The sequence below is a fragment of the Cupressus sempervirens genome, chromosome 10, assembly GCF_028749045.1.
Source record: "Cupressus sempervirens isolate cs-2001-9-10 chromosome 10, ASM2874904v1, whole genome shotgun sequence".
In the NCBI taxonomy this organism is placed as follows: domain Eukaryota; kingdom Viridiplantae; phylum Streptophyta; class Pinopsida; order Cupressales; family Cupressaceae; genus Cupressus; species Cupressus sempervirens.
In genome coordinates this window covers 762,182,288-762,205,578 of record NC_143127.1, presented here as the reverse complement: position 1 = coordinate 762,205,578, position 23,291 = coordinate 762,182,288, and the positions used below count along the sequence as shown (strand labels likewise).

The 23,291-nt window shown below is 35.7% G+C and overlaps 1 protein-coding gene across 1 annotated transcript in view; it reads left to right on the top strand.

Moving 5' to 3' along the window:
- Positions 1 to 23,291, top strand: part of DPE1 (disproportionating enzyme) — a 219,586-nt gene that overhangs the window by 77,903 nt on the left and 118,392 nt on the right. The window contains exons 5-8 of the mRNA XM_089804174.1: positions 3,551 to 3,629; positions 21,417 to 21,553; positions 21,694 to 21,852; positions 21,995 to 22,071. Coding sequence (XP_089660300.1) covers positions 3,551 to 3,629; positions 21,417 to 21,553; positions 21,694 to 21,852; positions 21,995 to 22,071 — 452 coding nt within the window. The remainder of the gene's footprint in view (positions 1 to 3,550; positions 3,630 to 21,416; positions 21,554 to 21,693; positions 21,853 to 21,994; positions 22,072 to 23,291) is intronic.

Here is a 23,291-nt window from a genome sequence, read left to right as displayed (position 1 = left end):
TTAAGACGTAAAGGTGGAATGCATGGGAATGCGTGTTTATGAAAACTCTTGATTTTTTTTTTTTTTAAAAGGCTTTGGGTTTTCAAGATGTCATTACACAGAAAATGGATTACATGTAAATGCAACATGTAATTAGGAATGGAAAGTGAGGTGACATGTGAATGCGAATGCGAATGAAGAATGAGTTTAAATGTAAGTGTGGATGGCAGATGAGATGAAATGCATAATCACATGGGAAGTGGAATGACATGTATTTTGCTCATGAAGTGTTAGTGCATATGGAAAGATGGAAATGCAATATGACTTGAAGTGAAGTGAACTTTATAGACTTCTTTGAGGAAAGGTGAAGTCAAAGTACATGGGAAAACATGCACATGACATTTTTGAGCTTTGAAAAAGTGACTTTTAGTCAAAAACGAGTTTTAGAGATGCAATTACATATAAGACTTTTCATGTAATCATGTCATGCAATTGGATGCAAAAAGTGAGATGAGTGGAAATGAAAATGGAAAATGAGATTACATGTACATGCGAATGATGAATGGAAATACATGTAATCACATGTGAAGAATGAGATGCGAAGTGTAGTGACATGAAAACATGGAAATGGAATGAAATGATGGTCTTGCATGAAATAGAAGTTTGGAGTGAAATGAAACATGATCAAGTTCTTGGAAAAGAACTTGCAACTTCTTCCAAATGAAGAAAAATTGAAATGCAAACAAGCAAAACTCAAAAGAAAAGAACATACCTTTGGCAAAAGACTCAAACACGTCAACAAGAAAGCCACTTCAACATGTAAATTCAAATTTGGAATTTGGGAAAAAAACCAAAAAGATGAAAATGAACCATTTCATCATTTTAAAAGGAAAAATACACTTTCCATGGCATCAAAATCAACAAGTGTAAAGCATCAAGTTAAAACATGCACAAAATCAGCAAGATAAATACAAATTAATTAGCGAGAAGGAAAATGTCCACTTACATAATGATTGTGGGCCAAAAATGAAGGAGAAAGAAGCTCCAAGGTTTGAAAAATTCTCAAACAAAGTTAGATCTTTTCAAACTTTGCAACGAGGAATTCGAATGAGCAGCGAAAGAGGCGTTTCCGTGCACAATGCCAAAAATGTGCCCAAAAAATGCTCAAACTTCCAACATTTTTATCAAATGCAGGTTCTTAAAATGTTTTTGGGGAAAAACGTGATTCAGATCTGCACTTTTACAAGTCGTTTTTGTCATTGAGGAGCAAAACAATGCTTTCCAATGACCAAAACATTCATCCAAAACACCAAACGCATCTTCTTATGACAAAAATGTGGATTGTAATGGCCCAAATCTGGGCGTTTTTGTCCAAAACGTGACTCGAAAATAGGTTAAAAAGAATCGTTTTTGATGTGTATAGGGATGCAAAATGCATTGAAATGCATTCAAATGCAAAAACAACCCTATAGCAAAGATCCCATCTATTTGGTTTGAAGAGATTTGGAAGTTTCAATAAAAAACAGGTTCTTGGTGGGCACATGCATGAAGTTTTGCCTCAAATCTTCAAAAATGGGTTTATGGAAGGCAAATGCATATGCTTAAATGCACAACGCACCTTTTGGAGGGGTTTGCATGTTTTAAATATGTAATATAGACCCAAACGCACCTTTTAGAGACCATTATATGTTTTTAAAAAATATAATGGGCTCTCCCAAGGCAAAAACACACCTTTTTAGTGCATATGCATGTTTTAAAAACATTTTTTTTGCCCAAAAACGGGTTTATGAAATGTGTTTGCATGTCTTTAGTGCAAAACACACCTTTTTGGTGCAACTATATGTTTTAGTTGCATATGCAACCCAAGGCAAAAATGCACATTTTAGGTGCATATGCATATAACATATGTAACTTAACTTTTTGATGTCATTGCACATTTAAGTTCAGTTTACATTGCATAAAAAACACACCTTTTAGATGCTATTGCATATTTTCTCATTTACATATTGCACACAAATTAAGTAATCAAATTAAGCACATCTTAATTTAATTTTGATAAAATATTACTTAAGTGGGACATAAATTATATTTACATTTATCATATTAACAATATAATTTGTAAATATCATTTAATAAGTAATATTTACTAGAGCATTTGATTTAAATATCAAAAATTAAATTGAACGATATAGTTAATATAGTCACTTAAGTGAAAAATCAAAAAGCAAACTCAAATTAAAAAATATAACATAAAGTGCACTATAGTTACTTTAAGTGAAAATTTAAATGATAAAGTAACTTAAAAACATAGCATAAGTGAATTTAAGGTATATTTTTCAAAAAGTAAGTGTCAAATAAAAAAATATAACATGATTTTTAATTCGTGCAGTTGCATAAAAAAGGTTCACTTTTTGGGCACTAAATAGGTCATATCTTTTGATTGCCAACTCAGATTAAGCCCTAAGATAGATCAAACTGAAGGGAAAACCGAAAGCAATGACTTGAGCAAAACCAAAGGACTAAAAATCAAGAAACACAAACTAAAAAATGAAAGAAAGGACAATGAAGGGCTTAGAAATTAAGCATAGGCTCGACAAGAAGAAAAAACGCAAAAGACTTGGCAAAAGCCTTCAGTAAGATGATTCATTATATCAATTGATGTTGCTTGAGTGATCAATACAAACCAATTAAATAATGAAATAAGCTTAGAGAAGTGTGAAACTAGTTTGAAAAAGTTTCGTACTATTACCTACATTTTGTGGTGACAAAATGTAGGACACCAAAAGGAACAATACGAAGAATGTATTATCACAACTAGGGAAGTGCTAAAAGAAGTCACTAAAAGTTTATAATTTTGGAGCTTCTATTTATAAGAATATCAATTCCTGCCTTCTTAGGTTGTTTTGTTTATGTTTTTCTATAAAAATAATGGTGGCACCCAATCGGAGAATATAGAACATTAGTTTTCTTGGCAACTGGCAAAGGATGATGGTTTCTAGGTGCTACTCTTTTTTTATCATTGTAAAGTATCCCCCATGTTATGGAATAATCATATTATAATAATTCTCGCTTTGCTGGAAAGTAATCTGTTTATGCATTGATTATTCTTATTCCATTTGCATCTTTTGTCTTTTTTCATGCATTTCTATTTATTACATTACATGATTGGTATTGTATGATGAGTTAAAATTTCCCAGCCAGGTAGTATTTTTATTGCCAATTAGATTGGTGGAATTTGTCAATTGCGAGATTATTTAGTATCTAACACATAATTTTTGTTCACAACTTGTGAGGTAATACTTTGTGTAATTGGACTTAATTACAAAAATGATAAGCATGATAGAATTTGAATTGAAAAATTTGTTTCTATTAAATAAAATTATTTTAGTTGAACTTAGTTTAATTTTGTATTTATTTTAGAACATCAAAGTCATTGGAGTCATTGTACACAGTATTCAATATCTCTATTATTTCATAATACAATTGATTTAGGGATTACATGTACAATTGTCTAGTCGGTTAGTACATCATTTTCACAAGTTTTTTGATGAGTAAATGAATGTTCAATCAGGCTGCAAAGAGGCTAGTAAGTAGCAAGGGACAACTTAAAGATGAACTCGAACTTTTCCGAAGAGCACCTGAAGTTAGAGGTATTGTTGTATGTATAATATAATGATATTTGACTGGTTTATTGCCTTCAATTTATATCTCCATGAATTCAATCTCTGAAATGGAATTGTATCATGTTTTCATCAATTTTATGCCTTTATTTTTTCTTCTTATGTTGTACACTCATTGAAATATGACATCCTCTAGGTGCTTGTGTAAGACTTGTATAATGTTGAACTTGCTTATTACAAATCAATGTCTGTTCTGCTTTTTTGAGATGCAAACAATTTATTATTCTGGGTGTCTAGAAATTCAAGGAGGTAATTCACTATTTAACCTTGTTTTAAATGATTCTCCATGGTTCAAGCTAAAGATCAAGTTGTCAATGATTCAAAAGAGAATATGCAACCAACAAGCAAGAAGTAACTTTTTCTCAATTAAAAAACGAAGGGTAATATTTGAAGGACTATCTTTTCACAAATGAGTCATGAAAATTTTATTTGACCCAACACTGAAGCATAGAAAATAGTAGAAAATAAGCCATTGGATGATGGAATGCAAATTCTGTAAATTTTAGCTATGGAATTGTTTTCCTCTCATCTAATACCTGGCTGTTTTGCAAGCAGCTAATCAAAATGTGGTTGTGATTAGAATTATTTTTAATTTTTACACAATTAAATTTATAGTGATTTTTCAATATTAATTTCAGTGTTGAATTTTTGATATATAGAACAACTCCAAGTTGGATGTGTAAGTTTTCGGACCAAATGAAAGATCCCCATTCAAATTTGACCAATTCTTTTCCCTGATTTTTTTGTTGCTGTTGGGAGACGTTTTTGATTTATTTGTACTGATTTTCAGTTTAAGCTTCAATGCCAATATTCATTTGAACTTTACGAGGTGAAGTATGTTAATGTCTTAGATCAGGAATGAAAATAAGTAGCAAAACATCAGAGTAGGAAAAATGAGACACAGCATTTATCCCCGGAAAATCCTCTAACTTGAGGGGTAAAACCTAACCACACAAAACAAAAATCTCTTTTATTGTGCAAATACAAAAGGCTGAAGTACAATTAGTCTTAAACACATGATTATTCAATCTCCATGTATCTCTATGAATTACACCTAGAGAATGTATAAAATTGCCTTGATCCTTTATTATCTTGTCATTACAAAGTGAAGACCCCTTAGTTGTGTTGACCTTTCATTGTCTTGACTCTTCAATATCAATGAATGGTCTCTTCATTAGCCAATGGTGAAGGTTCTTCATGAACTCAAAAAGACGTAGCTCTTCATATAAAAGATCGTTCATATATGTAGCCTCATCATATTAAAGGATTAGAAAATGTAGCAACAAATATCTCAAATATTGTAATGTCCCGCAAGTATTTATAGTTGATTGAGTCAGTTCATCAAGTGACCCTCATGAGCTAACAATGAGATTTGAGGGTCTCAGTTGTGGACTTACTATTTTTAGTAAGTTTGTTTTTGGACAATTTCCATCTTTGGTAGAGCAGTTGGTGATGCTGGAAGTTGTTCATCGGCTGCATTGGATGGGGCTATTTAGTGCATGGGCTCATATTTATTAATTAATTATTAAGTTTACATTATCATAGGGCACTTTATTATATTTAATATTATAAAGTGATGCTGTGTTGATGAAGCTTTTTAAGTGGAGTTATCTTTGGGAAACTAAGCGCCATTTGGGGATTATAAGTATGAGCTCATTATGAAGGAAAAAGAAATTGATTGTCTATTTTCTTTGTTGTTTGTGAAGAGTTTGCTGAGGTTGATTTCTATGCTGTTGCTGAAGTATAAGGGTTTTTGATTTTGCTTGGTGCATTTAATCCAATAGCTAAGGTATTGTGGATTAAGTTCTGAGAATTATCATTGTCTTTCTGTAGCTTGGATCATTGTGGTTGTAAGTATTTAGTGTGAATGATCTACTGTGGCTAAGGTAAAGCAATTTGTCATAATTTCTCCTCTGTGATAACTATGACTGAGAAGTCAATTCATGCTAAAGAAATTGTCTTTCTCTGAAGAGTTTTTGCGGCTGCAATTACAATACATGACCCTTTGGTTTGCATTGGGAAATAATTGCGCATTTGGTGAGGCTCTGGAAATCACCTGTATCAGCGTTTGGATCTTCCTTCTTACCCGCGATCATCTTCTGGGGATCTGCATGCATGATAAGAAGCCTGTATTCGGATTTGGAAGCCCTCTGTGCAAGTTAGAAGGCCTGTGATCAAGCATTGAAACTGCGGTTCAACTTGGGAAGGTTGCAGTTCATTGTATCAGGTAGGTCTGGGCGTCTTTTGAAATCTGAAAAATAATTGCAGACCTGTGTTCAAATTGTGGTGGTCCGCACTCATGTTTTGGGGCATGCATTCACCTACCTAAGGTCTGCGTTCACTGCTGCAGACCCACAATTCATTTCTGGGGCTTATGTCTTACAATTCAGGGCTTGTATTAGGCTTTCCTTGGGCCCTCACTGTAGTTGCAAGCTCACACTTAGATTGGAAGAAGCGGCATTCAGTATAGAGGGGCAGGCTTAAATTCAGGTTGCCATGTGGACTTGGAGAATATAATATTGCATAAAAATCAGGTTCTGAAATGTAATTTTTTTTGATCCTTCAATGAATAAAATGTAGTCTTGAAATTGTGAGTTTATGGCCCTTGCATCATTATTTGGTATAACATTTATATACTATCTTTGGCATTGCAAATTCTGGTTGGAAAACATAAAATCAAATGTCTTGGAAGAAGGAAAACCGAAAACACTTAATCTTCCCAGGAATATCATCAATATCAAATATAAATCTGTATAGAGCTTGAGCTATGTTTTCTTGTGAAGTGTCGAAAATGGTCCCAAAAACTGGTAAGGTCCATATGTGTATGCTAAGTAATGTTTCATGGTGCATTGAGGAGTGGTCTTTTTTTGAAATTTAGATGCATCATTTTGAAGATTTGTACAACTAAAATTTAATTTTGGAAGAGGATATCTCCTATGGATTATCCTTCTCCACGACAACAGTTTCTATATCTGTAATAACCTCTTCCCCCATAGATAAAACTATATCATCATACTCACTAGTCTAATGTTCGGTTCTCTCGACCCCTCACCATATCTTCACTCGATTGACTAGAGACATGAATCATTTTTAGCACACAACTAAATGTCTATTTTGGTCACCACTCTTCTATTCTATTATGTTGACTTCTATAATATATATTGAACCTTGCTCATATATCAACTCCTCTCTCCTATCACTCAATGTAAATATTGAATGATCTCCTAGACCATCTCACCATTAGAATTTAGTATTTGTTAGAGAGATTGAGTTATGTTCATTGCATTGGAGCTAATTGCTTACTCGCCAAATGTTTGACAAAATGCTAAACTGCTGATTAGCTAAGAAAAATGGTGTTTGTCTAAGCTATAACCAAATAGGGTTATCACAAATATAATGCCGATGCAATCACCAGTTAGCAGATATCTCCTACAACTTCCAAACTTTAACACTCCCTCTTAGCAAAGGAGATATCATTTTTAGATTTCATGTCATCATGACAAACACAATGGCAACATAATCTGGCACCAGCCCCATTAGAATAGTAGGGGCTGGCAATATTTCATTAGATCATAAGTTGTGGCCCTTCGCTACCCCTACATAAATTCCTCTTCTCAGTGTGGGCCACTAATTGGTCAAATGGCTATTAAATCATCAATCAGGCACCTCGTTTAGTAGCTATGGAGAGGAAGAAGAGAAACCCATGTGTGTCAACAACTAAACTTCATCACAAATTCTTTCAATGTGATATCGTCATCTCATCATGACATTCACCATGGCTACTCGAGAGGGTGAAAGAAAACAAAGCTAAGTCATTGAGTCTCTGATATGATATCCACCATGGTTCCCAAAGGGTGGAACTAGGGCTTTTACCTCAAACTTCTCTCAAAAGTTTAGAATACATTAACAAGGGCTTGCACTCAAACTTCTTCCTCATGGAGCAGAAATCATTAACAATATCCCAAACATCATTTTTATGGATGGACTGATATTCTTCCATCATTGCATCTTTCCATACTTGCAAATTAGAAGCATCTTCAAAACTAGAAGGTTCTAATGCAATTATGTAATTCATTATAGCAACATAACCAACAGACTTATGGGGTCCACGAGAAGCTGCATAGGTTTCAGTTTCTTCCATGAGGTTCCTAGCCCATAGAGGACGTTTCTTGCTTGCTGAAGAAGAACTAGGTCCTGCTGAAAAATCAATAGGATCAGGAGGAGAAGATGGGCAAGCATTAAAATCTGAATCAACACACTCCTTCAGAATCTCTAAAGGAGGATTCAGATCAGACATGATAGAATCTTGAAAATTTACATCATCTTCAACATTTTCAGACCTTGAGTGTTTGGATAATTTACATGCTCTAAGTTCATCAAATCTAAGATCTTTACTAATTTCAATGTGTTTTTGTCTTGGAGCATAGACTCTATATGCATTAGATGAGTCACTATATCCAACAAAAAAACCTTTCTTACCATAAAGTTCCAGTTTAAACCTTTTTCCCTTAGGGATATGTGTATATACTGGGTATCTAGAGATTCTGAAATAACTAATATCTGTATTTATACTTGAGAAGGCCTCTTCCAGAATCATGTTGCCAAGAATTTGATTAGGACACCGATCCTGAATGTGAACTGTTGTCCTGCAAGCTTCAGCCTATAGAAAAATAGGAAGACTCTGATCATGAATCATTGCCTTAGCTGCTTCAATAACAGTCCTATTCTTCCTTTCAACTACACAATTCTGTTGGGGATTATAGGGAACACAAAACTATCTCTTAATCCCAGCCTCTCTACAAGAATTATGAAAGATCTTAAGGTGTTAATGCTTTTGTTAGACAGATTCTCAACCGAAGCCTTAAATTCTTTGAACCGAGACAACACTTCATCTGATTCTTTAGACTTAAGGAAGTAGATTCAACACTTACGAGAGAAGTCATCAATGAACAAAATATAATACCAGAATCCATTAAGAGAAGCAACAGACATAGGACCACACAAACTTGAATGAAGGATTTCTAAAATATATTTAGATCTAGGTTCATTACTATGAAAGTTACTCTTGATGTTCTTCCCTAAAGCATATCCCTTGCAAACTTCTTCATGATCCTGGTTGAGTTTGGGAAGACCAATAACAACATTCTCCATAGAGGATAGGGACTTGAAATTTAAGTGCTCAAATCTTTTGTGCCATAATTCACTGGACTCAAATGAATTTAGAGTAAGAGCTTGAAGTGGACGAGCTGAAAGTTGATAAAGACTATCATGATGAACCCTAATTTCACTAATTGATTTAAAATCAGGATTCTTTTTCCAAGTCGATACTTTGGCATAAACAAAGGCTACTCAATAGTACAATCCTGATTTTATGCTCTAAAGCTGTAATTAAAATCTGATTCATTTTTATACCCAGAAAAAATAGTACATCACTTAGGTGGAGAAGAATACAAGAGTTCAATTTAAAAGAAGTAGAACTAGCATTTTTGACATTATAGCAGCTATCATCACCAATAATGACATGCAGATGAGTATCTATTTCTTTCAAATCTGATAAGTGTACTTTAAAGCCAGTGATGTGGTGAGAGGCTCCATTATCAATCAACCATGTATCACTGTTAGTAGGTATATTGCTGGAAAGAGCAGAAATAAAAAGAAAACCTTGAGAATTGTTGCAAGACTCCTTTTTAGGAGAGATGTTCTCTACATCTGCAATAGCAACTCCATGAGAAGGCTTTGGTTCCACATGACAATCTCTTGCAAAGTGACCAAACTTCTCACATCTGAAGCACTGAATGTGAGAGAGATTTCTTTTGTTTTTCTTGAAGTCAGGAGAAGAATCAGAGCTTCTCTCTCTAAATCTTTAAAAATTACCTTTCTTTCCCTTTGAAGGTATGAACAACAAGTACATGATCATCTTCACAGAAGGATTTTTGACTAATGCCTCTTGCTTCCAGCCTGCATTCTTCTTGGATACATCTCCCCTTAAGTGATCAAACTTAGGAAGTTCTGCTCTGCCACTGATGTGTTGGATAAATGATTCCCATGAACAAGGAAGACCATTCATAGCAATCATAACCAGATCATTATCACTGAAGGATTCACCTATGACAGCAAGTTGATCTATTGGTTATGTATTTTTCTTGAATTATGATGGTACAGATTCTTCTCGTGTCATCTTAACATGCAAAAATTGACTTTTCTAGGCAAGAACTCTCTTTATGTTATTGATCTCATATAATTCCTTCAAAGTGTCAAACATTTTTTTAGCTGATTCCAATTTGGAAATAACTGGAATTAGATTATCCTTAACAAAATCTATCATAATTTTTTGGCCATCACTTTGTTTTTCTTACATTGAGCTTTGGTGGCCTCATTAGATGGTTCTGAAACAACAGAGTTAACATATTCCAATAAATCATTTTCTTCAAGAGCAACTCGAATTCTTAGTTTCCACAATGCAAAGTTTGAGGATCCTTCCAATCTATCCTCAACTTTAAGTTCGTTTGCCATCTTTATGCTCTAAGGAGATCAAGGAGATAAGTATAAAAGAACTGGTTCAAAATCAGACTTCAACAACTTGGCTCTGATACCATGTTATATTTTGAACAAGTAAGCAAAAATATAATACTCAAATAACAAAAATCTTTTATCCTGGGAAAAATCCTCTTCGAAGTAAACAACCCAGCCCCCCAAAAATGATTCTTTTATTATAAAAATGAGAAATCACAGAGTTGCAGACTGATAAACCAGATTTCAAGAACACACAAAAATGCTCACACTCAACTGTAGCAATGTTGTTCCCATAGACTTGTACAAATAGAGACATATGACTTTTTACACTAATCACAACTACACTCTGATATGAACACAATTACATAACACAGATAATAATGAAATATAACCCTGCACGATGAATATAATTATGAAGAATAATTGCACAACTTCGAGCCTGAAATAAGCTTGAATCAATAGCCTGTAGAATCACGATGCATCATACATGCAGATATCTTCCTGTAACTCCCCGCCAGAACAAAGACTATGCAAACAATAGACATGTATTCTGAGACACCCATTAATAGCAGACTATTCAGCCTGAAGTAACATAATCATACCAAACGACCTCTTGAGAGAAGACCAAAACTCGCTCATATGCATAGACACATAGTAATGCAAAAACAAGAGGAAAGTTTCTATGCACGATAGAGACACATGTGATCATCGCCACATAAAGACAGAGACAGAGGAACCTTTTGTATGTATCTGACGCTTCAAGAGAGATGCAATATATTAGCTGACGGAGATAAATATTTATCATGAGAACAACTGATGAGAATAGGACACAAAATAAATCATGCCTGACGGTTGCAAATGAGATGTCCTCAATCAAACTAGACATCCGCTGAAGTAGAGGTGCTTAGAGATGACAGTCATACGTCCTGTCGACAACGGTTAAGAGAATAGGAAAGTGAATCCAATTGTCATGAGAAGAAGACAACACAGCCTAAAGGAGATGAAATCACCATATAACCACGTAGGAGAGTTGAATAGAACGAAGAGGAGAAAACATATAATAGGAACAAAATCTTCAGGCGAGAGCGGAGAGAGCAAGATCTTTCTCGCAGCTACTTCAAAACTCAACATGAGAGGTCTGAGCACACTGCTCTCTCAGGTCTAGCTGCATGGTCAAAAAAATAAGCCATCTGTCCTCCATTACCTTCGGTATCTCTATATTGCCCATTCTGTCTACCGTTAATTCCTTCATTATTTCCATCTATTATTTCTTGCATTGTTACCTCTAATATTCAGATTTATTCTCATCTGTCTGGCCATCATCTATATCATTATACCCATCCGCTGAGTCTGCTACTGTGCTCTCTTTTCAGCCAAGTGCTGACCTGGTGCCAAAGTATCCAATAATTGTAAAAATCTTTCCTCACTAGGGTCTCTAGCATTAATGTCTACCATTTTGCCAATAACTTGTTAACCTGTAGCAATTTAACTCCCTGTATTTTCGTGTTCTTCTTGTCCTGCACTTAATCATGCCTTGGTTCTCCTAAGATTATACTTATAGGGATGAGTTAAAGCTTGGACACTCCAATCTGTCTTATCCTTGCTTGTTCATTGCATTTTGTATCCATCAGGATGACAAGATACACTGCTTTGATACTACTGAAATGGTCTGCCCGAAGTCTGCTAGTTCCATGCTTAGTCTTTCTCAGGAAATTCGTCAAACAGTGTGGTATTTCCTTGGATGTTTAAGGTTCTGATTTGTTTTTTTGATTCAAGTGTTTATGTATTATTTGGTTCATAGATAAACATATATGCAATCAATGTTACAACATAGGCAAATAGAATTAAAAAATAACATTCATGTACACAAATCTACCATTTCGCTCCTTTATTTAAATTGGACAATACAATCACTGTTGTAACAGAGTACTGAAATATAGTAAGAAATCTGCACACCCAATATGGATGTTTATGATATATGTGTGCTGCTAGACTTAAACGTCCATGGATGAACTGCTCATAAAAAATGGATGCCAAACCCTTGTCATATCATCATTTGAATCTATATGCACAAACTGTAACTGTCATCAACACTTGCGACCTTCCAACATGCCCAATCTGTACAGGGAAAGATGTCTCTAGTTGTAGGAAATGGACAACATCCGCACTGCTAAAATCAATTCTCTTCAACACCTCATGCATAGCTGAATATGGTAGCGGATAAAATGCCAATGGAAGGTGTGACATTTGGAGACTTCAACTACTAGAATCACACAGAAAATATGGGATGTTGCTATGAATAGCTTCTAATCTACAATGTACACACATTTCAAACATTCATGCACCTCAAACCTTTCTGCAAGTCTTCTCCTCTCGAATCAACACTCCATGTGATCTTGGTACATGTTATCACCAAACATTCTAATATCTTCCCGATTGAATACTTTTATTAGTGAGAAAGATGCAAGCTTCGAGAGTAGATGTCCTCAAAGCTCAAAATAGCAAACTCTCAAAAAGTTCTCAAGATAATATCCAACATTTGAATATCTTCTGCTTCCTCCTTTGCATTTCCAAATACGCTTATCTCTACTCACTCGACCCTTCCTCTTCTGTTACGCATGAGAGAATAATTATTCCACTCCCCTCCTTTTTGTCTTATGTATTTTGGAGGTCGCCCATAAGGTGATAAGGAAGGGATTTAATGTTTGTAATAAATTTTAATAAAGTGACCTTATAAATGATTTAATGATTAAATTCAAAGCTGACACTGTATAGTTGCAACTTCAAGTATTAAAAAGAAAAAGAAAACGATATTAGAATCCTGTGAGTAATAGCTCATTGGAAAGAGCTTAATGAGGCACATCACATCCAACCACTAGACCCTAGACCCCCTTGATAGCTTACCAAAAATAGTATTTTTTTCCTAGTCATTAAATGTACTCCAATTGGCCTATAATCAAATTTGCCTAGGCCAAATTTCCTCAGGATCCCTTGGAAGTTCTAATCAGCCCTCGAGACCATATTAGAATGGGCTAGTGATTAATCTCATTATATCTAGCTTAGGAAGGGGACATTACAAGGCTGTTGGTTTCATGACACATAGACACGACTAAGATTGTAAATTTTGTGGTAAAAGTTATACTTCTGTACTTCATCATGATTTGCCAACCAATTTGCTAGAGGATTTCGGTACTGGAGGGTTTCCTAATGTTGGTATTTAGGATTTGGATGTTAACGGTGAAGCATGTGCGATGGATCCATGTCACAAACAATCACCTTTGGTATAGAAAAACTTGGAAGATAAGTAGATGAAGATCTATTACATAAAATTAGAGTACAATGATGATAATGAGCTTCATGATGAACAAGAGGATATTCAAAATCAAGGTAGTATGGGATATTGTCTTAAAAAGAAATAAGATGGACAAACTGAAGAGAAAGAGACAAGTAAAAAGCTGAAGCCAGAAGGAACATCTTTGAAAGAAGAAAACTCACAAGGTGCTATTTAAGAGAGGACGGAAAAGAAAGAGGAACCAACTACTTATTACTTGCAGTCTACACATGGTGATGGGAAAGTTATTTTAGGTAATGATTCCACTAGTTTCTTGGTAGGAAGGTTGGAGGTAGAGCTATCCTACAAGGTTGATCACACTAGTGCATATGATGGGCATATTGATAACTTGTATTAAGATGTTTCAAATCAGCTAATGATGATGACATCATATCTTTTGTGAGTGCTGATTCTTATGTTCGTTACGATTGCTTGGGATGGATATACTTTTGACCATAGTAATGCTCTCAATTCATCTACACAATTGGACATGAAAGATGGCAGTAATAGCATTGCTAATGTTGATATTATATGCAGGAGTTTGACTTATTTATGGCTTAGGTTGATAGGAGTACAAATAATTGATTGAAAGAACAATGGAAAATAAAGCCAATGGAAAACTTCTGAACCGTGGCTTTCATAGCAGCTGATAATATTTAATAGATGAAGGAATAATAGAAGTGGTGTGTCCACTGGGTGTTATCATATTGTTAGAGGGTCACGACAAGCATCAAAGGATTCATCTGCTCTTTTGTGAAGATGACATGAATTGATGACGGAAATTTCTACTCAGATTACAACCAATCAGGAGCCCAGAAACCTTCGATCCAGTGGTGGAGTGAAGTTGATTAGTCGAGGGTGTATATACAGGAGATGTGACATTTATAAGAACAAAGCCGCATGAGAGTATTTATAACATTGGCATTCATACTTACCAAGGTAGCTCATGTGACTATTTATGGTGGAGGAGGAAACATAGTGGGTAATTTTTGGAGAATTTATTAACGTTGCAGACTCAACAATATTATCCGTCTTAGGCTGGAGACCGACATTCATCCATGGTGGATGGACTTTTGCCAAACTCAAATAGATTCCAAAGTAGTGTATTGCTTACAGGTTTCAGAAGTGAATATCGTGAACTTCTATTCAGGTGGCAATGAACAATAAATAGGGGATCATATAGACCTGGGAATCTCTATACCTACGTCTGAAGGAGTTCAATGCATTTGTTGAGACCAATGACGGCTCAAGCAATTGATACATTATCACAACTTGGTCCAAGTGTAGATAGAATGTTTGAACCAGATATGTTACAAGTCAAGCATTCCAAAAGCATTACCTGATGGCAGAAAACATTTGCAAAAAAGTGTTCTTCCATCTATTTATATGCGCACAAACTCTCTGTTAAATTTTGAAAAGGATATTTAAATGCTATTCTTTGAACCACTCAATGTAGAATAAATCAGAACTTGAACAATAAAAGGGGAATGTGTGAATGTTCTTGTTCTTCAACGTTATTTGTAAAATGAAATGGTGTTTGGGTAATAGGAGATTGAACCAATTGTAATACCGGTGAGTTGTATTTCCAATTATTCTTGGAAACTTGAAATACATAGGAGTCGGCATATGAATTGTGATAATTGCATGCAATCCTTTTGTAATAATATTCACTCGCCATATGTTTGATAAAATGCTAAGTACATAAACATTGAGAAGTCAGAAAAATTCTTTCCATTTGAAGGATAATACAAACTTAGTATTAATTAAGGGCAAGATTCCATCAGGGGATCTTATAGTGGTATTAGAGCATAAGTTCTTGCTAGCTTTAGGGTAAATAATTTGAAATCAAGCAGGGAGTTAGAATAAAGATTATGATTGACTAAAGCATTGTAAGAAGCTGGCAACAAGCTTTGTAATTATTAACTGGGAAATGTTCTAATATTTTGAATGAACTGGAGGGATCCTTTCCTCTCTTTTTACATTCTTCTCTTATCTTTGTAAAATATCTTTGGAGCAAGACTGGTTGTTGACGCATTAGATGCAGGAATTAGGTTGATGGTCACTTCAAGCCTATGTGAAGTTTTGATAATCTTAGCACCACATGTTCCCTATGATGATAACATCATGAAGACGGTATTGGTTTTGATGGTTGAAATTTTTTAGGGTCTTGATGATGTCAGTAGTGTTCATGCTTCAAGAAGGTTTGCTATACTGAAAAACTTTGCAGCAGTTAGAGTAAGTAATCTAATGCTGGATCTGGGTTTGCAAAACTTTATTTATGGTACGTGCATTGTTTCCTAGTAACAATTAGAAGAGTAAATTGAAAAAAGGGCTCTGGAGGTATGTAGGATATTATGGTTCTTACTATCAAAGCAGGTGAAATAATTTCCCAGCCTATTCTACTTATGCTATGGTGTTTTGAAACAAGAATGTGCAGTTTCTTCATTTGCATACACATTGGTTTACAATGTGTTTAGACAATGTAAACAAAAGCTTAAATCTCTTCTGAACGAATAAGAGCAGAAGAATGCTTGCATTCAGGAGGAAAGTTTTTCTTCTGACTAATGTGGAATAGAGTTTCAAGATGAAGTTGAAACCTCTTGCATTGTAGAACAGTGCAATATGTGCTCATAAATTCTGTTTTCACTAAGCCAACAACAAAATAGGGCTTTTGATTCTATGTGGGCGATTTAGAGATAAACATTGATTAGTGTAAAGAAGGGATGAATTGTGCTCCTAAGGCCAAGGATTCTAGGACAACTCTGATGAGGAAGGTGTTCTTATAGATGGAAGCAAGTCTGGTGGTGAAACTACTAGCCACTGTGTTAAGTACGAATCTTTTCCTGTGCAAGATTTGAAGGATCAATTAGTGGTCACAGATGAAAGGATTGTGCTAGCACTATCAAGAACTGACAATGCTCATAAACATATTGAAGAGCTTATTTATAATGTTCAAATAAGGAAAGGAAGAATGGAGTTACAAATGAAATTTCTAGTGCACAGTTACGAACAAGCAAGGAAGCATTAGAAAAGAAAAAATCAGATTACTTGCAATTACTTAGGGACAGGGACATTGCTATCAAGTTCACTGAAAACAAAGAAAGGGAGATTGATGGAATTTTCTTCCAATTAAGTATGACACACTACCAAGCAGAGCAGATTACAACTATGCCAAAGGAGCAAGAAGACAATGCAAGAATTCAAGAAATGCAGATGACAGTTGAAGGGATTGATGAAATATGCAGGAAAGAATTGGTATCATAGGATTCAGTTCAAGAAAATGAACAGATTGAAGGAACTCTACAAGGATAGATGGTAACGGATGAGAAGCCAAGGAAATTGATAGGTCATAGCGCGCATGTAGAGAAGACTCTTTTACTATACAATTTGTGGATGGAAAAAGCTAAGCGCACTAAGATGATAGCTCCTCAAGCAAGGGAGAACTTGCAAAGAAATAAACCAAGGCATGGAAACACGGGTCTTCAAACGAATCTAGAACTGAGTGCTCAAATGGATCTTGGTGACTATCAATTATAGGCACCGCTGAGGTGGAGAACTCTTTCTTTTCCTGCATTGGGCGGTGCGCCAGATCTTCGCTATTTGGCACTGCCCGGGATCTTAGTTTCACAGCTCCACCATAGAATAGTAGGGGCGATGCACTTTCCGATGGTGATGACCGTTTCGTTGTTCCCGTCCCTTCCGTGATCATCATAGGCTCAGCACATAAAAAAAGTGAACAATCATGAGTACATGAATAATTAGTTTCCCTAATAGTTCTTGTGATTTTGGTAGGTGCGCAACAATTATTAAACTCTTATGAGTTTCTTTCTCAGAAGGATATGTTTATTTATAAGGATACCACAAAACATTCAATGCCAACATGCTTAGATTTGTTGAGAACAATTAGGTGCATGGCTTGGTGTGCTTTCCCTTATAATTTCAAGTTATGGATAATTAGAGAAACACTCACTGATGAAACCCCGATGGAAGATGTTTCTCCTTTCATCTCAATGTTTGATGCTGAAGATGACATTCGGATTTGAAATCTCGTAATTCACATGATTGGTAGAGTACTGTATAGTGAAGCAACTCTTAGAGTGACACAATGGATTTCTACTAAGAAACTTGTGAGATTAATTTAGGACTTAGGTGTTTTGGAATAAATGGCAGTTGATTTAGAGATCCGATTGTTTGAGGACAAACAATCTCAAGACGAGAGTACATGGAATGTCCCCTAAATTGAGTCATCGAATGATTAATGATAGGTATTAAATATTAGTTATTATATCTAGTATTAAATAATCAATAGTAGCACATAATGTTAAATTAATTGATATTAGTTAATAAATAAGATAAGATAATAATATTAATGTCCAACGAAAGACCACCGAAAGGTCTATGGGACTGAAGGATTACAACAAGAAAGAAGACAATAGAAAGAACACCAAATGGTGTCCAAGAAAAGTGTACAACAAAAGAAAAGAAGAGAGACAGAAAGAGGCACAGAGAGAGAGGCCAAGACAAAGACTAGGAGTCCTTTCTTAGGAAAAAGAAACCAGTCATAGAAGGATACGACTGGGAATGGATAGGAACTCTGATCTGTCTCTGCGAGCTCACAAAGGAGTGACGCTGATGTAAGAATCCAGTACGGGGTTTGACAGACTTGGAATGACCAAAAGAACTGGTAGAACTAGATGACCTTTTCACAACATGCAAAGGAGATAAGGGAGCGAAAAAAGTAGTAATGAGCTGAGTCGATGTATGCTGGCGAGGAAGCAGTGACTATAAAATACTATCACGGAGTAGGGTAGCCTCTTGAAGATAAAGTGCGAGACACCGCTGGTCACAATAATCGAAGAAATCTGAAAGGGAAAAAAATCTTGGAACAGAGAGTAAAATCTCCCTCAAATCTCATAATAGATAGGGCAACGAAAAATAAAGTGAGTCTCTGTCTCGACTTTAGCTAAAGTACATAGCTTACAGATCAGCTATCCACTATCAATATGATGGTTGATTTGAGCCCGAAGATGGTAAGAACCAACTCTAAAGGACCCTAGGGAGATACGCAGGGCATGAGACCACCATCGAGATAGGTAACTAGGACGAACTATAATCCCATCACAAATCTCCAAAAAGTGCTCCGCATAGAAGGTCATCCTTGGACATAAGCCACCAGGTGGGTTAGTCTAGGTAGTGATAATATACTGTCTGTACATATCTAGTTTGACATGCTCATTTAACTCGTGCCGTGAGGGGAGAAGATGAGCAGGGTCATTTAGCGAGAACTGGTAAGGAGGGAGGTGGTCAATATCAATCCCAATTGATCTTAGTAGAGAAGATGCCTGTGCATACCAACAATGAGCACGAGAACAAGTATCAGAACTCGCAGTAGCAACAGAAGAACAATATGCCAAGTAGGAGTATCTATCACATTCACCAGCCGAGTCCGCAAAGCTACGTAAACGATGAAGTAACCAAATCAGATCAAATATGGCCGCAAGATTGAAGGGATGAGCACCAAACTCAGCAAGAATGATACTATGAGGAGTGAATCCGTGGCATCGAATTATGCGCTCTAAGAACAGAGTTTGAACCTGTTCGATTGAGGCCTAGTCAGAATCAAGGAGAGACGAACCCCAAACCACAGAGCCATAAATAACCATCGGCCGAACAAGGGAGTCCAAGAGGGATAACTTGGATGAGGTATCCTGAAAGTGGTGTTTGAAACACTGTTTCTCAAGCATAGCAAGAGAGCCCATATCGTTATTAACTCTGGACTGAATTGCCAGTCTCTATTGAAGCATGGTCCAGAAAACTTCACTCCTAGATACATATAAGAGGAAGTGATCTCAATCTCCTGTCCCTAATATCAAATAATTAGTAATAAAGTTGGAAGTGGAAAGGTTTTCCTAGAGAAATAAGGGACATGGAAGTTTCTACATCTATTTTAATAATTTGAGATTTCTCTCCAAATATTCTTGGGATGAGCTTGAAATAATCATTTTGCTACTAGAAGATGTGATCTAATGACTGATGTAATACGCTGGAGTTTGAGTTATTTATGGTGACATGAGTGCACAAAATTGATTGAAAGAACGATTGAAAAATAAAGGCAATGTGAAACTCCTGAATTGTGGCATTAATTGTGACTGATAATATTTAATAGATGAGGAATAACTTGAGTGATGTGTCCACTGGGGGTATCGTATTGTTTGAGGGTCGCGACAAGCATCAAAGGATTCATCTACTCTTTTGTGAAGGTGACAGGAATTGATGACGGGAATTTCTACTCTGATGGCTATTGTTTATTAGTCAGGAAACCTTCAAACCAGTGACGGAGTGAAGCTGATTAGTCCAAGGTGTATATACGGGAGATACAACATTCATAAGCACGAAGCCACATGAGAGTATTGATGACATTTTCGTACTTAGCAAGGTAGCTCAGATGACTATCCACCTTGGAAGAGGAAATGCAGCAGGTAATTTTTGGAGAATTCATCAATGTCGTAGACTAAACAGTATTATCCCTCTCGGGCTCAAGACCAACATTCATCGATGGTGGACAGACTTCTGCCAAACTCAAATAGATTCCAGAGCAGTTTATTCTTTTGAGAAGATGATTGCGGGTTTCGGAAGTGAGTATCGGGAACTTCTATTTTGGTGGCAATGAACAATAGACGGGGGATCATACAGACTGGGCAATTGTACCCATATTTGGAGGAGCTAAGTACATTTGTTGAGACCAATGGCAGCTCAGAACAACTGATACATGCTCTTGGCTTGGTCCAAGTGTTGATAGAATAATTGAACCAGATACGTTATAAGTCGAGCATTCCAAAAGCATTTTCTGATGGGTGAAGACATCTGCAGTTTTTTTTTTCTTCCATCTATTTACAGCTTTGCAAACTCTGTTAAATTTTGGAAAGGATATTTAAATGTTATTTTCTGAACTGCTCAATGTAGAATAAATCAAAAGTTCAGCAATAGAAGGGAAGTGCATGAATGTGCTTGTTCTTTGATGTTCTCTGTAAAATGAAATGGTATTCGAGCAATAGGAGATTGAAGCAATTGTTATACCATTGAGCTATATTCCCAATTATTCTTGGAAACTGGAAATACATCGGAATCTGCAGATGAATTATCATAACTGCATGCAAACTATTTGTAATAATATTCACTCACCATATGTTTGATAAAACACTTAGGTACAAAATATTGAGAAGTCAGCAAAAGTATCTCCATTTGAAGGATAGAACAGACTTAGCATTAATTTAAGGGCAGGATTTTATCAGGGGATCTTACATCCCACAACTTGTTTAGGCATTTAAATTTCAACAGATACTGTTATAGACTTCTTAAGATACTTTTGAGGGAACAAATAGAAGGAAAACATATGACCAGCTTCTAAAGTTCTGTCAGCAATTGGGTAAGATCAAGCTTATATATCATTAGTAAAGCCATGGACATGGTTCAACTCATCCACTGAGCACAAATTCTAGGTTTGTCCCTCATGGTTTTGGAAACGGCTTGGCAGCTTTAGCTAAGGTATCATAATGGATGTTACCCATATTAGGTGAAGGTTTGGTTCAAGCCTTTTGGCAGGCTTTTTCTTAATAGCATTTTGTAAATTATATTTCTTAGTTTATTTAATTTGTTTCATTTGTTTGTAAAATGTTAAGTTTATTTCTGATTTCTTTGCAATATTTGATGCTGAGACTAATTGTGGAAGAGTTTAGAATTTGCTCTTATTTTGGAAAAAAGGGTATACACCTCTGTCATTTGTCATCTTGAGCATTTATTGAATTCCTAGCCCTATTCTTTTACTATATTTGGGACCACAAATTGTGTGAAGAAAATGTGGTTTATATTCAACCAAAATTATTAACAATTATGAAACCTGTCAATCTTTTCAGGCTGGCTTGAAGATGCTGCGCTGTTTGCAGCCATTGACAATAGTCTTGGTGCTTATTCTTGGGCAGACTGGCCTGAACCTCTTAGGGATCGCCATCTTGTGGCCCTAGAAGGCATATATGAAAATGAGAGAGAGTTTGTAAGTACCAATTAATTGGAGTTTTGAAAGAAGTTTGTTTATAAGCTTTTGTATGATTATTTACATGTTTAGGGGATTATATCATTGTAACACAAAATAAGGTGAATAATTCTAGTAGTTACGTATATGGCAATTCGCAGATTGACACATTTATTGCTCAGCAATTTTTGTTTCAAAGACAATGGAAAGCAGTTCATAGATATGCCCAAAAGAAGGGAATTAGAATTATTGGAGACATGCCTATCTATGTTGGACATCACAGTGCAGATGTATGGGCTAATAAAAGCCAATTTCAACTGGTTTGTACCTGGAATCTTGATTAACATTGCATTGCAGTTGCTTTATGGTTAGCTACAAAGTATCCAATCAATATGTATTGGACCACTGAGAGTACTTTTCAAAGTTCATATGACTGAGTTTCCATTTCCTCATGTGGAACAGAACAAAAATGGCTACCCAACACTTGTCAGTGGTGTTCCTCCTGATGCATTTAGTGAAACAGGACAGCTATGGGGCAGGTCATTATGATTTTCTGGAAATAGTGTAGTTCTTAATAGACTGTTTTTAAGTTTATGTTAAATTGAAATTAGGTTAGGGTCTTGGTTTGTTATTATTTCCTAAAATTAATCAAATACTATAATGGATTCTTTTTTATGTGGGATTTTGATTCTCAGTACTTTAGCTCTCTGATACTTGGACAGTAATTGTAGTCGGAATAAAGTAACTATTATGTTTAGTACTTGTTAGAGCTAGGTGGGCTGGGTAGTTAGGAGGTGAGGGAATGTAATGTCCCCTCTTGAGGCAGTAAAATATTCGAGGCAGTAATCTCCATTTCACCTTCTATGATGCCAATCAATTGTAATGAAAGCAATTATTAGAAGTTGACTTCTCGATATTATAGGATATGATGTTGGGTGTTATCTGGTGTAGGAGTATCGCATGCTTATGAATTGGTTGATAAGAATGTGAAGATGTATTAGTTATAGTTGACAATATTATGTGAAATTCATATTTCTTTGAGAAATGGCGGTAGATATATGTTTTAGATCAACAATGGCTGTGATCATTAATATAATAAGTTGTGTATGTAACTTGGATAGTATTGTTTAGAAACAATATATTATTTTAAATGTCTGCCTTCAAGAGTGAATGTTGTAACTAACTTATATTCCTTTGTTTATGTTACACATAGATGTCTCTTATTGCACTATACACCGGTACCAATAACATCAATGATTATGCTCTGTAATATGGTATGGCAGCAGATACTGACTGGAGTTAGTAATTCTTCCAGCTGCTATCCGACTCTTCACTCCCAATAAGGATGGTCATAATTCCTTCCGTGCTTGTGATCTGGGTGACGTTACTGGCGCCTTTCAATATGCCCGTCCACATTAATGGTGTTTGAATTGTTTGTTATATCTTCCCCACTAGATGCATTCGGGTTTGATGCCTTCTCTCTCTCCTGTGGTGATAGCGTAACTGCAGATGGCTACCTTCGTTTGTTGATAAGTTATGTTGTCTGGCAGTATAATGTTTGTAGACTTGCCTTTGTTCCCTCCTTTTCTGTAATATGACAGATATTTACTGGTTGTAGCAACTCTTTCAATGAATCAATACTTTGTAATCCTGGTATTCGCAACTTCTCCTTCTCGTGTCTGTAGTCTGAGTGATGTACTTTTGGGTCTTTGTTACCACCGGTTCTCCTCACTCTTCCTGTCCACTGTATTAACACTTA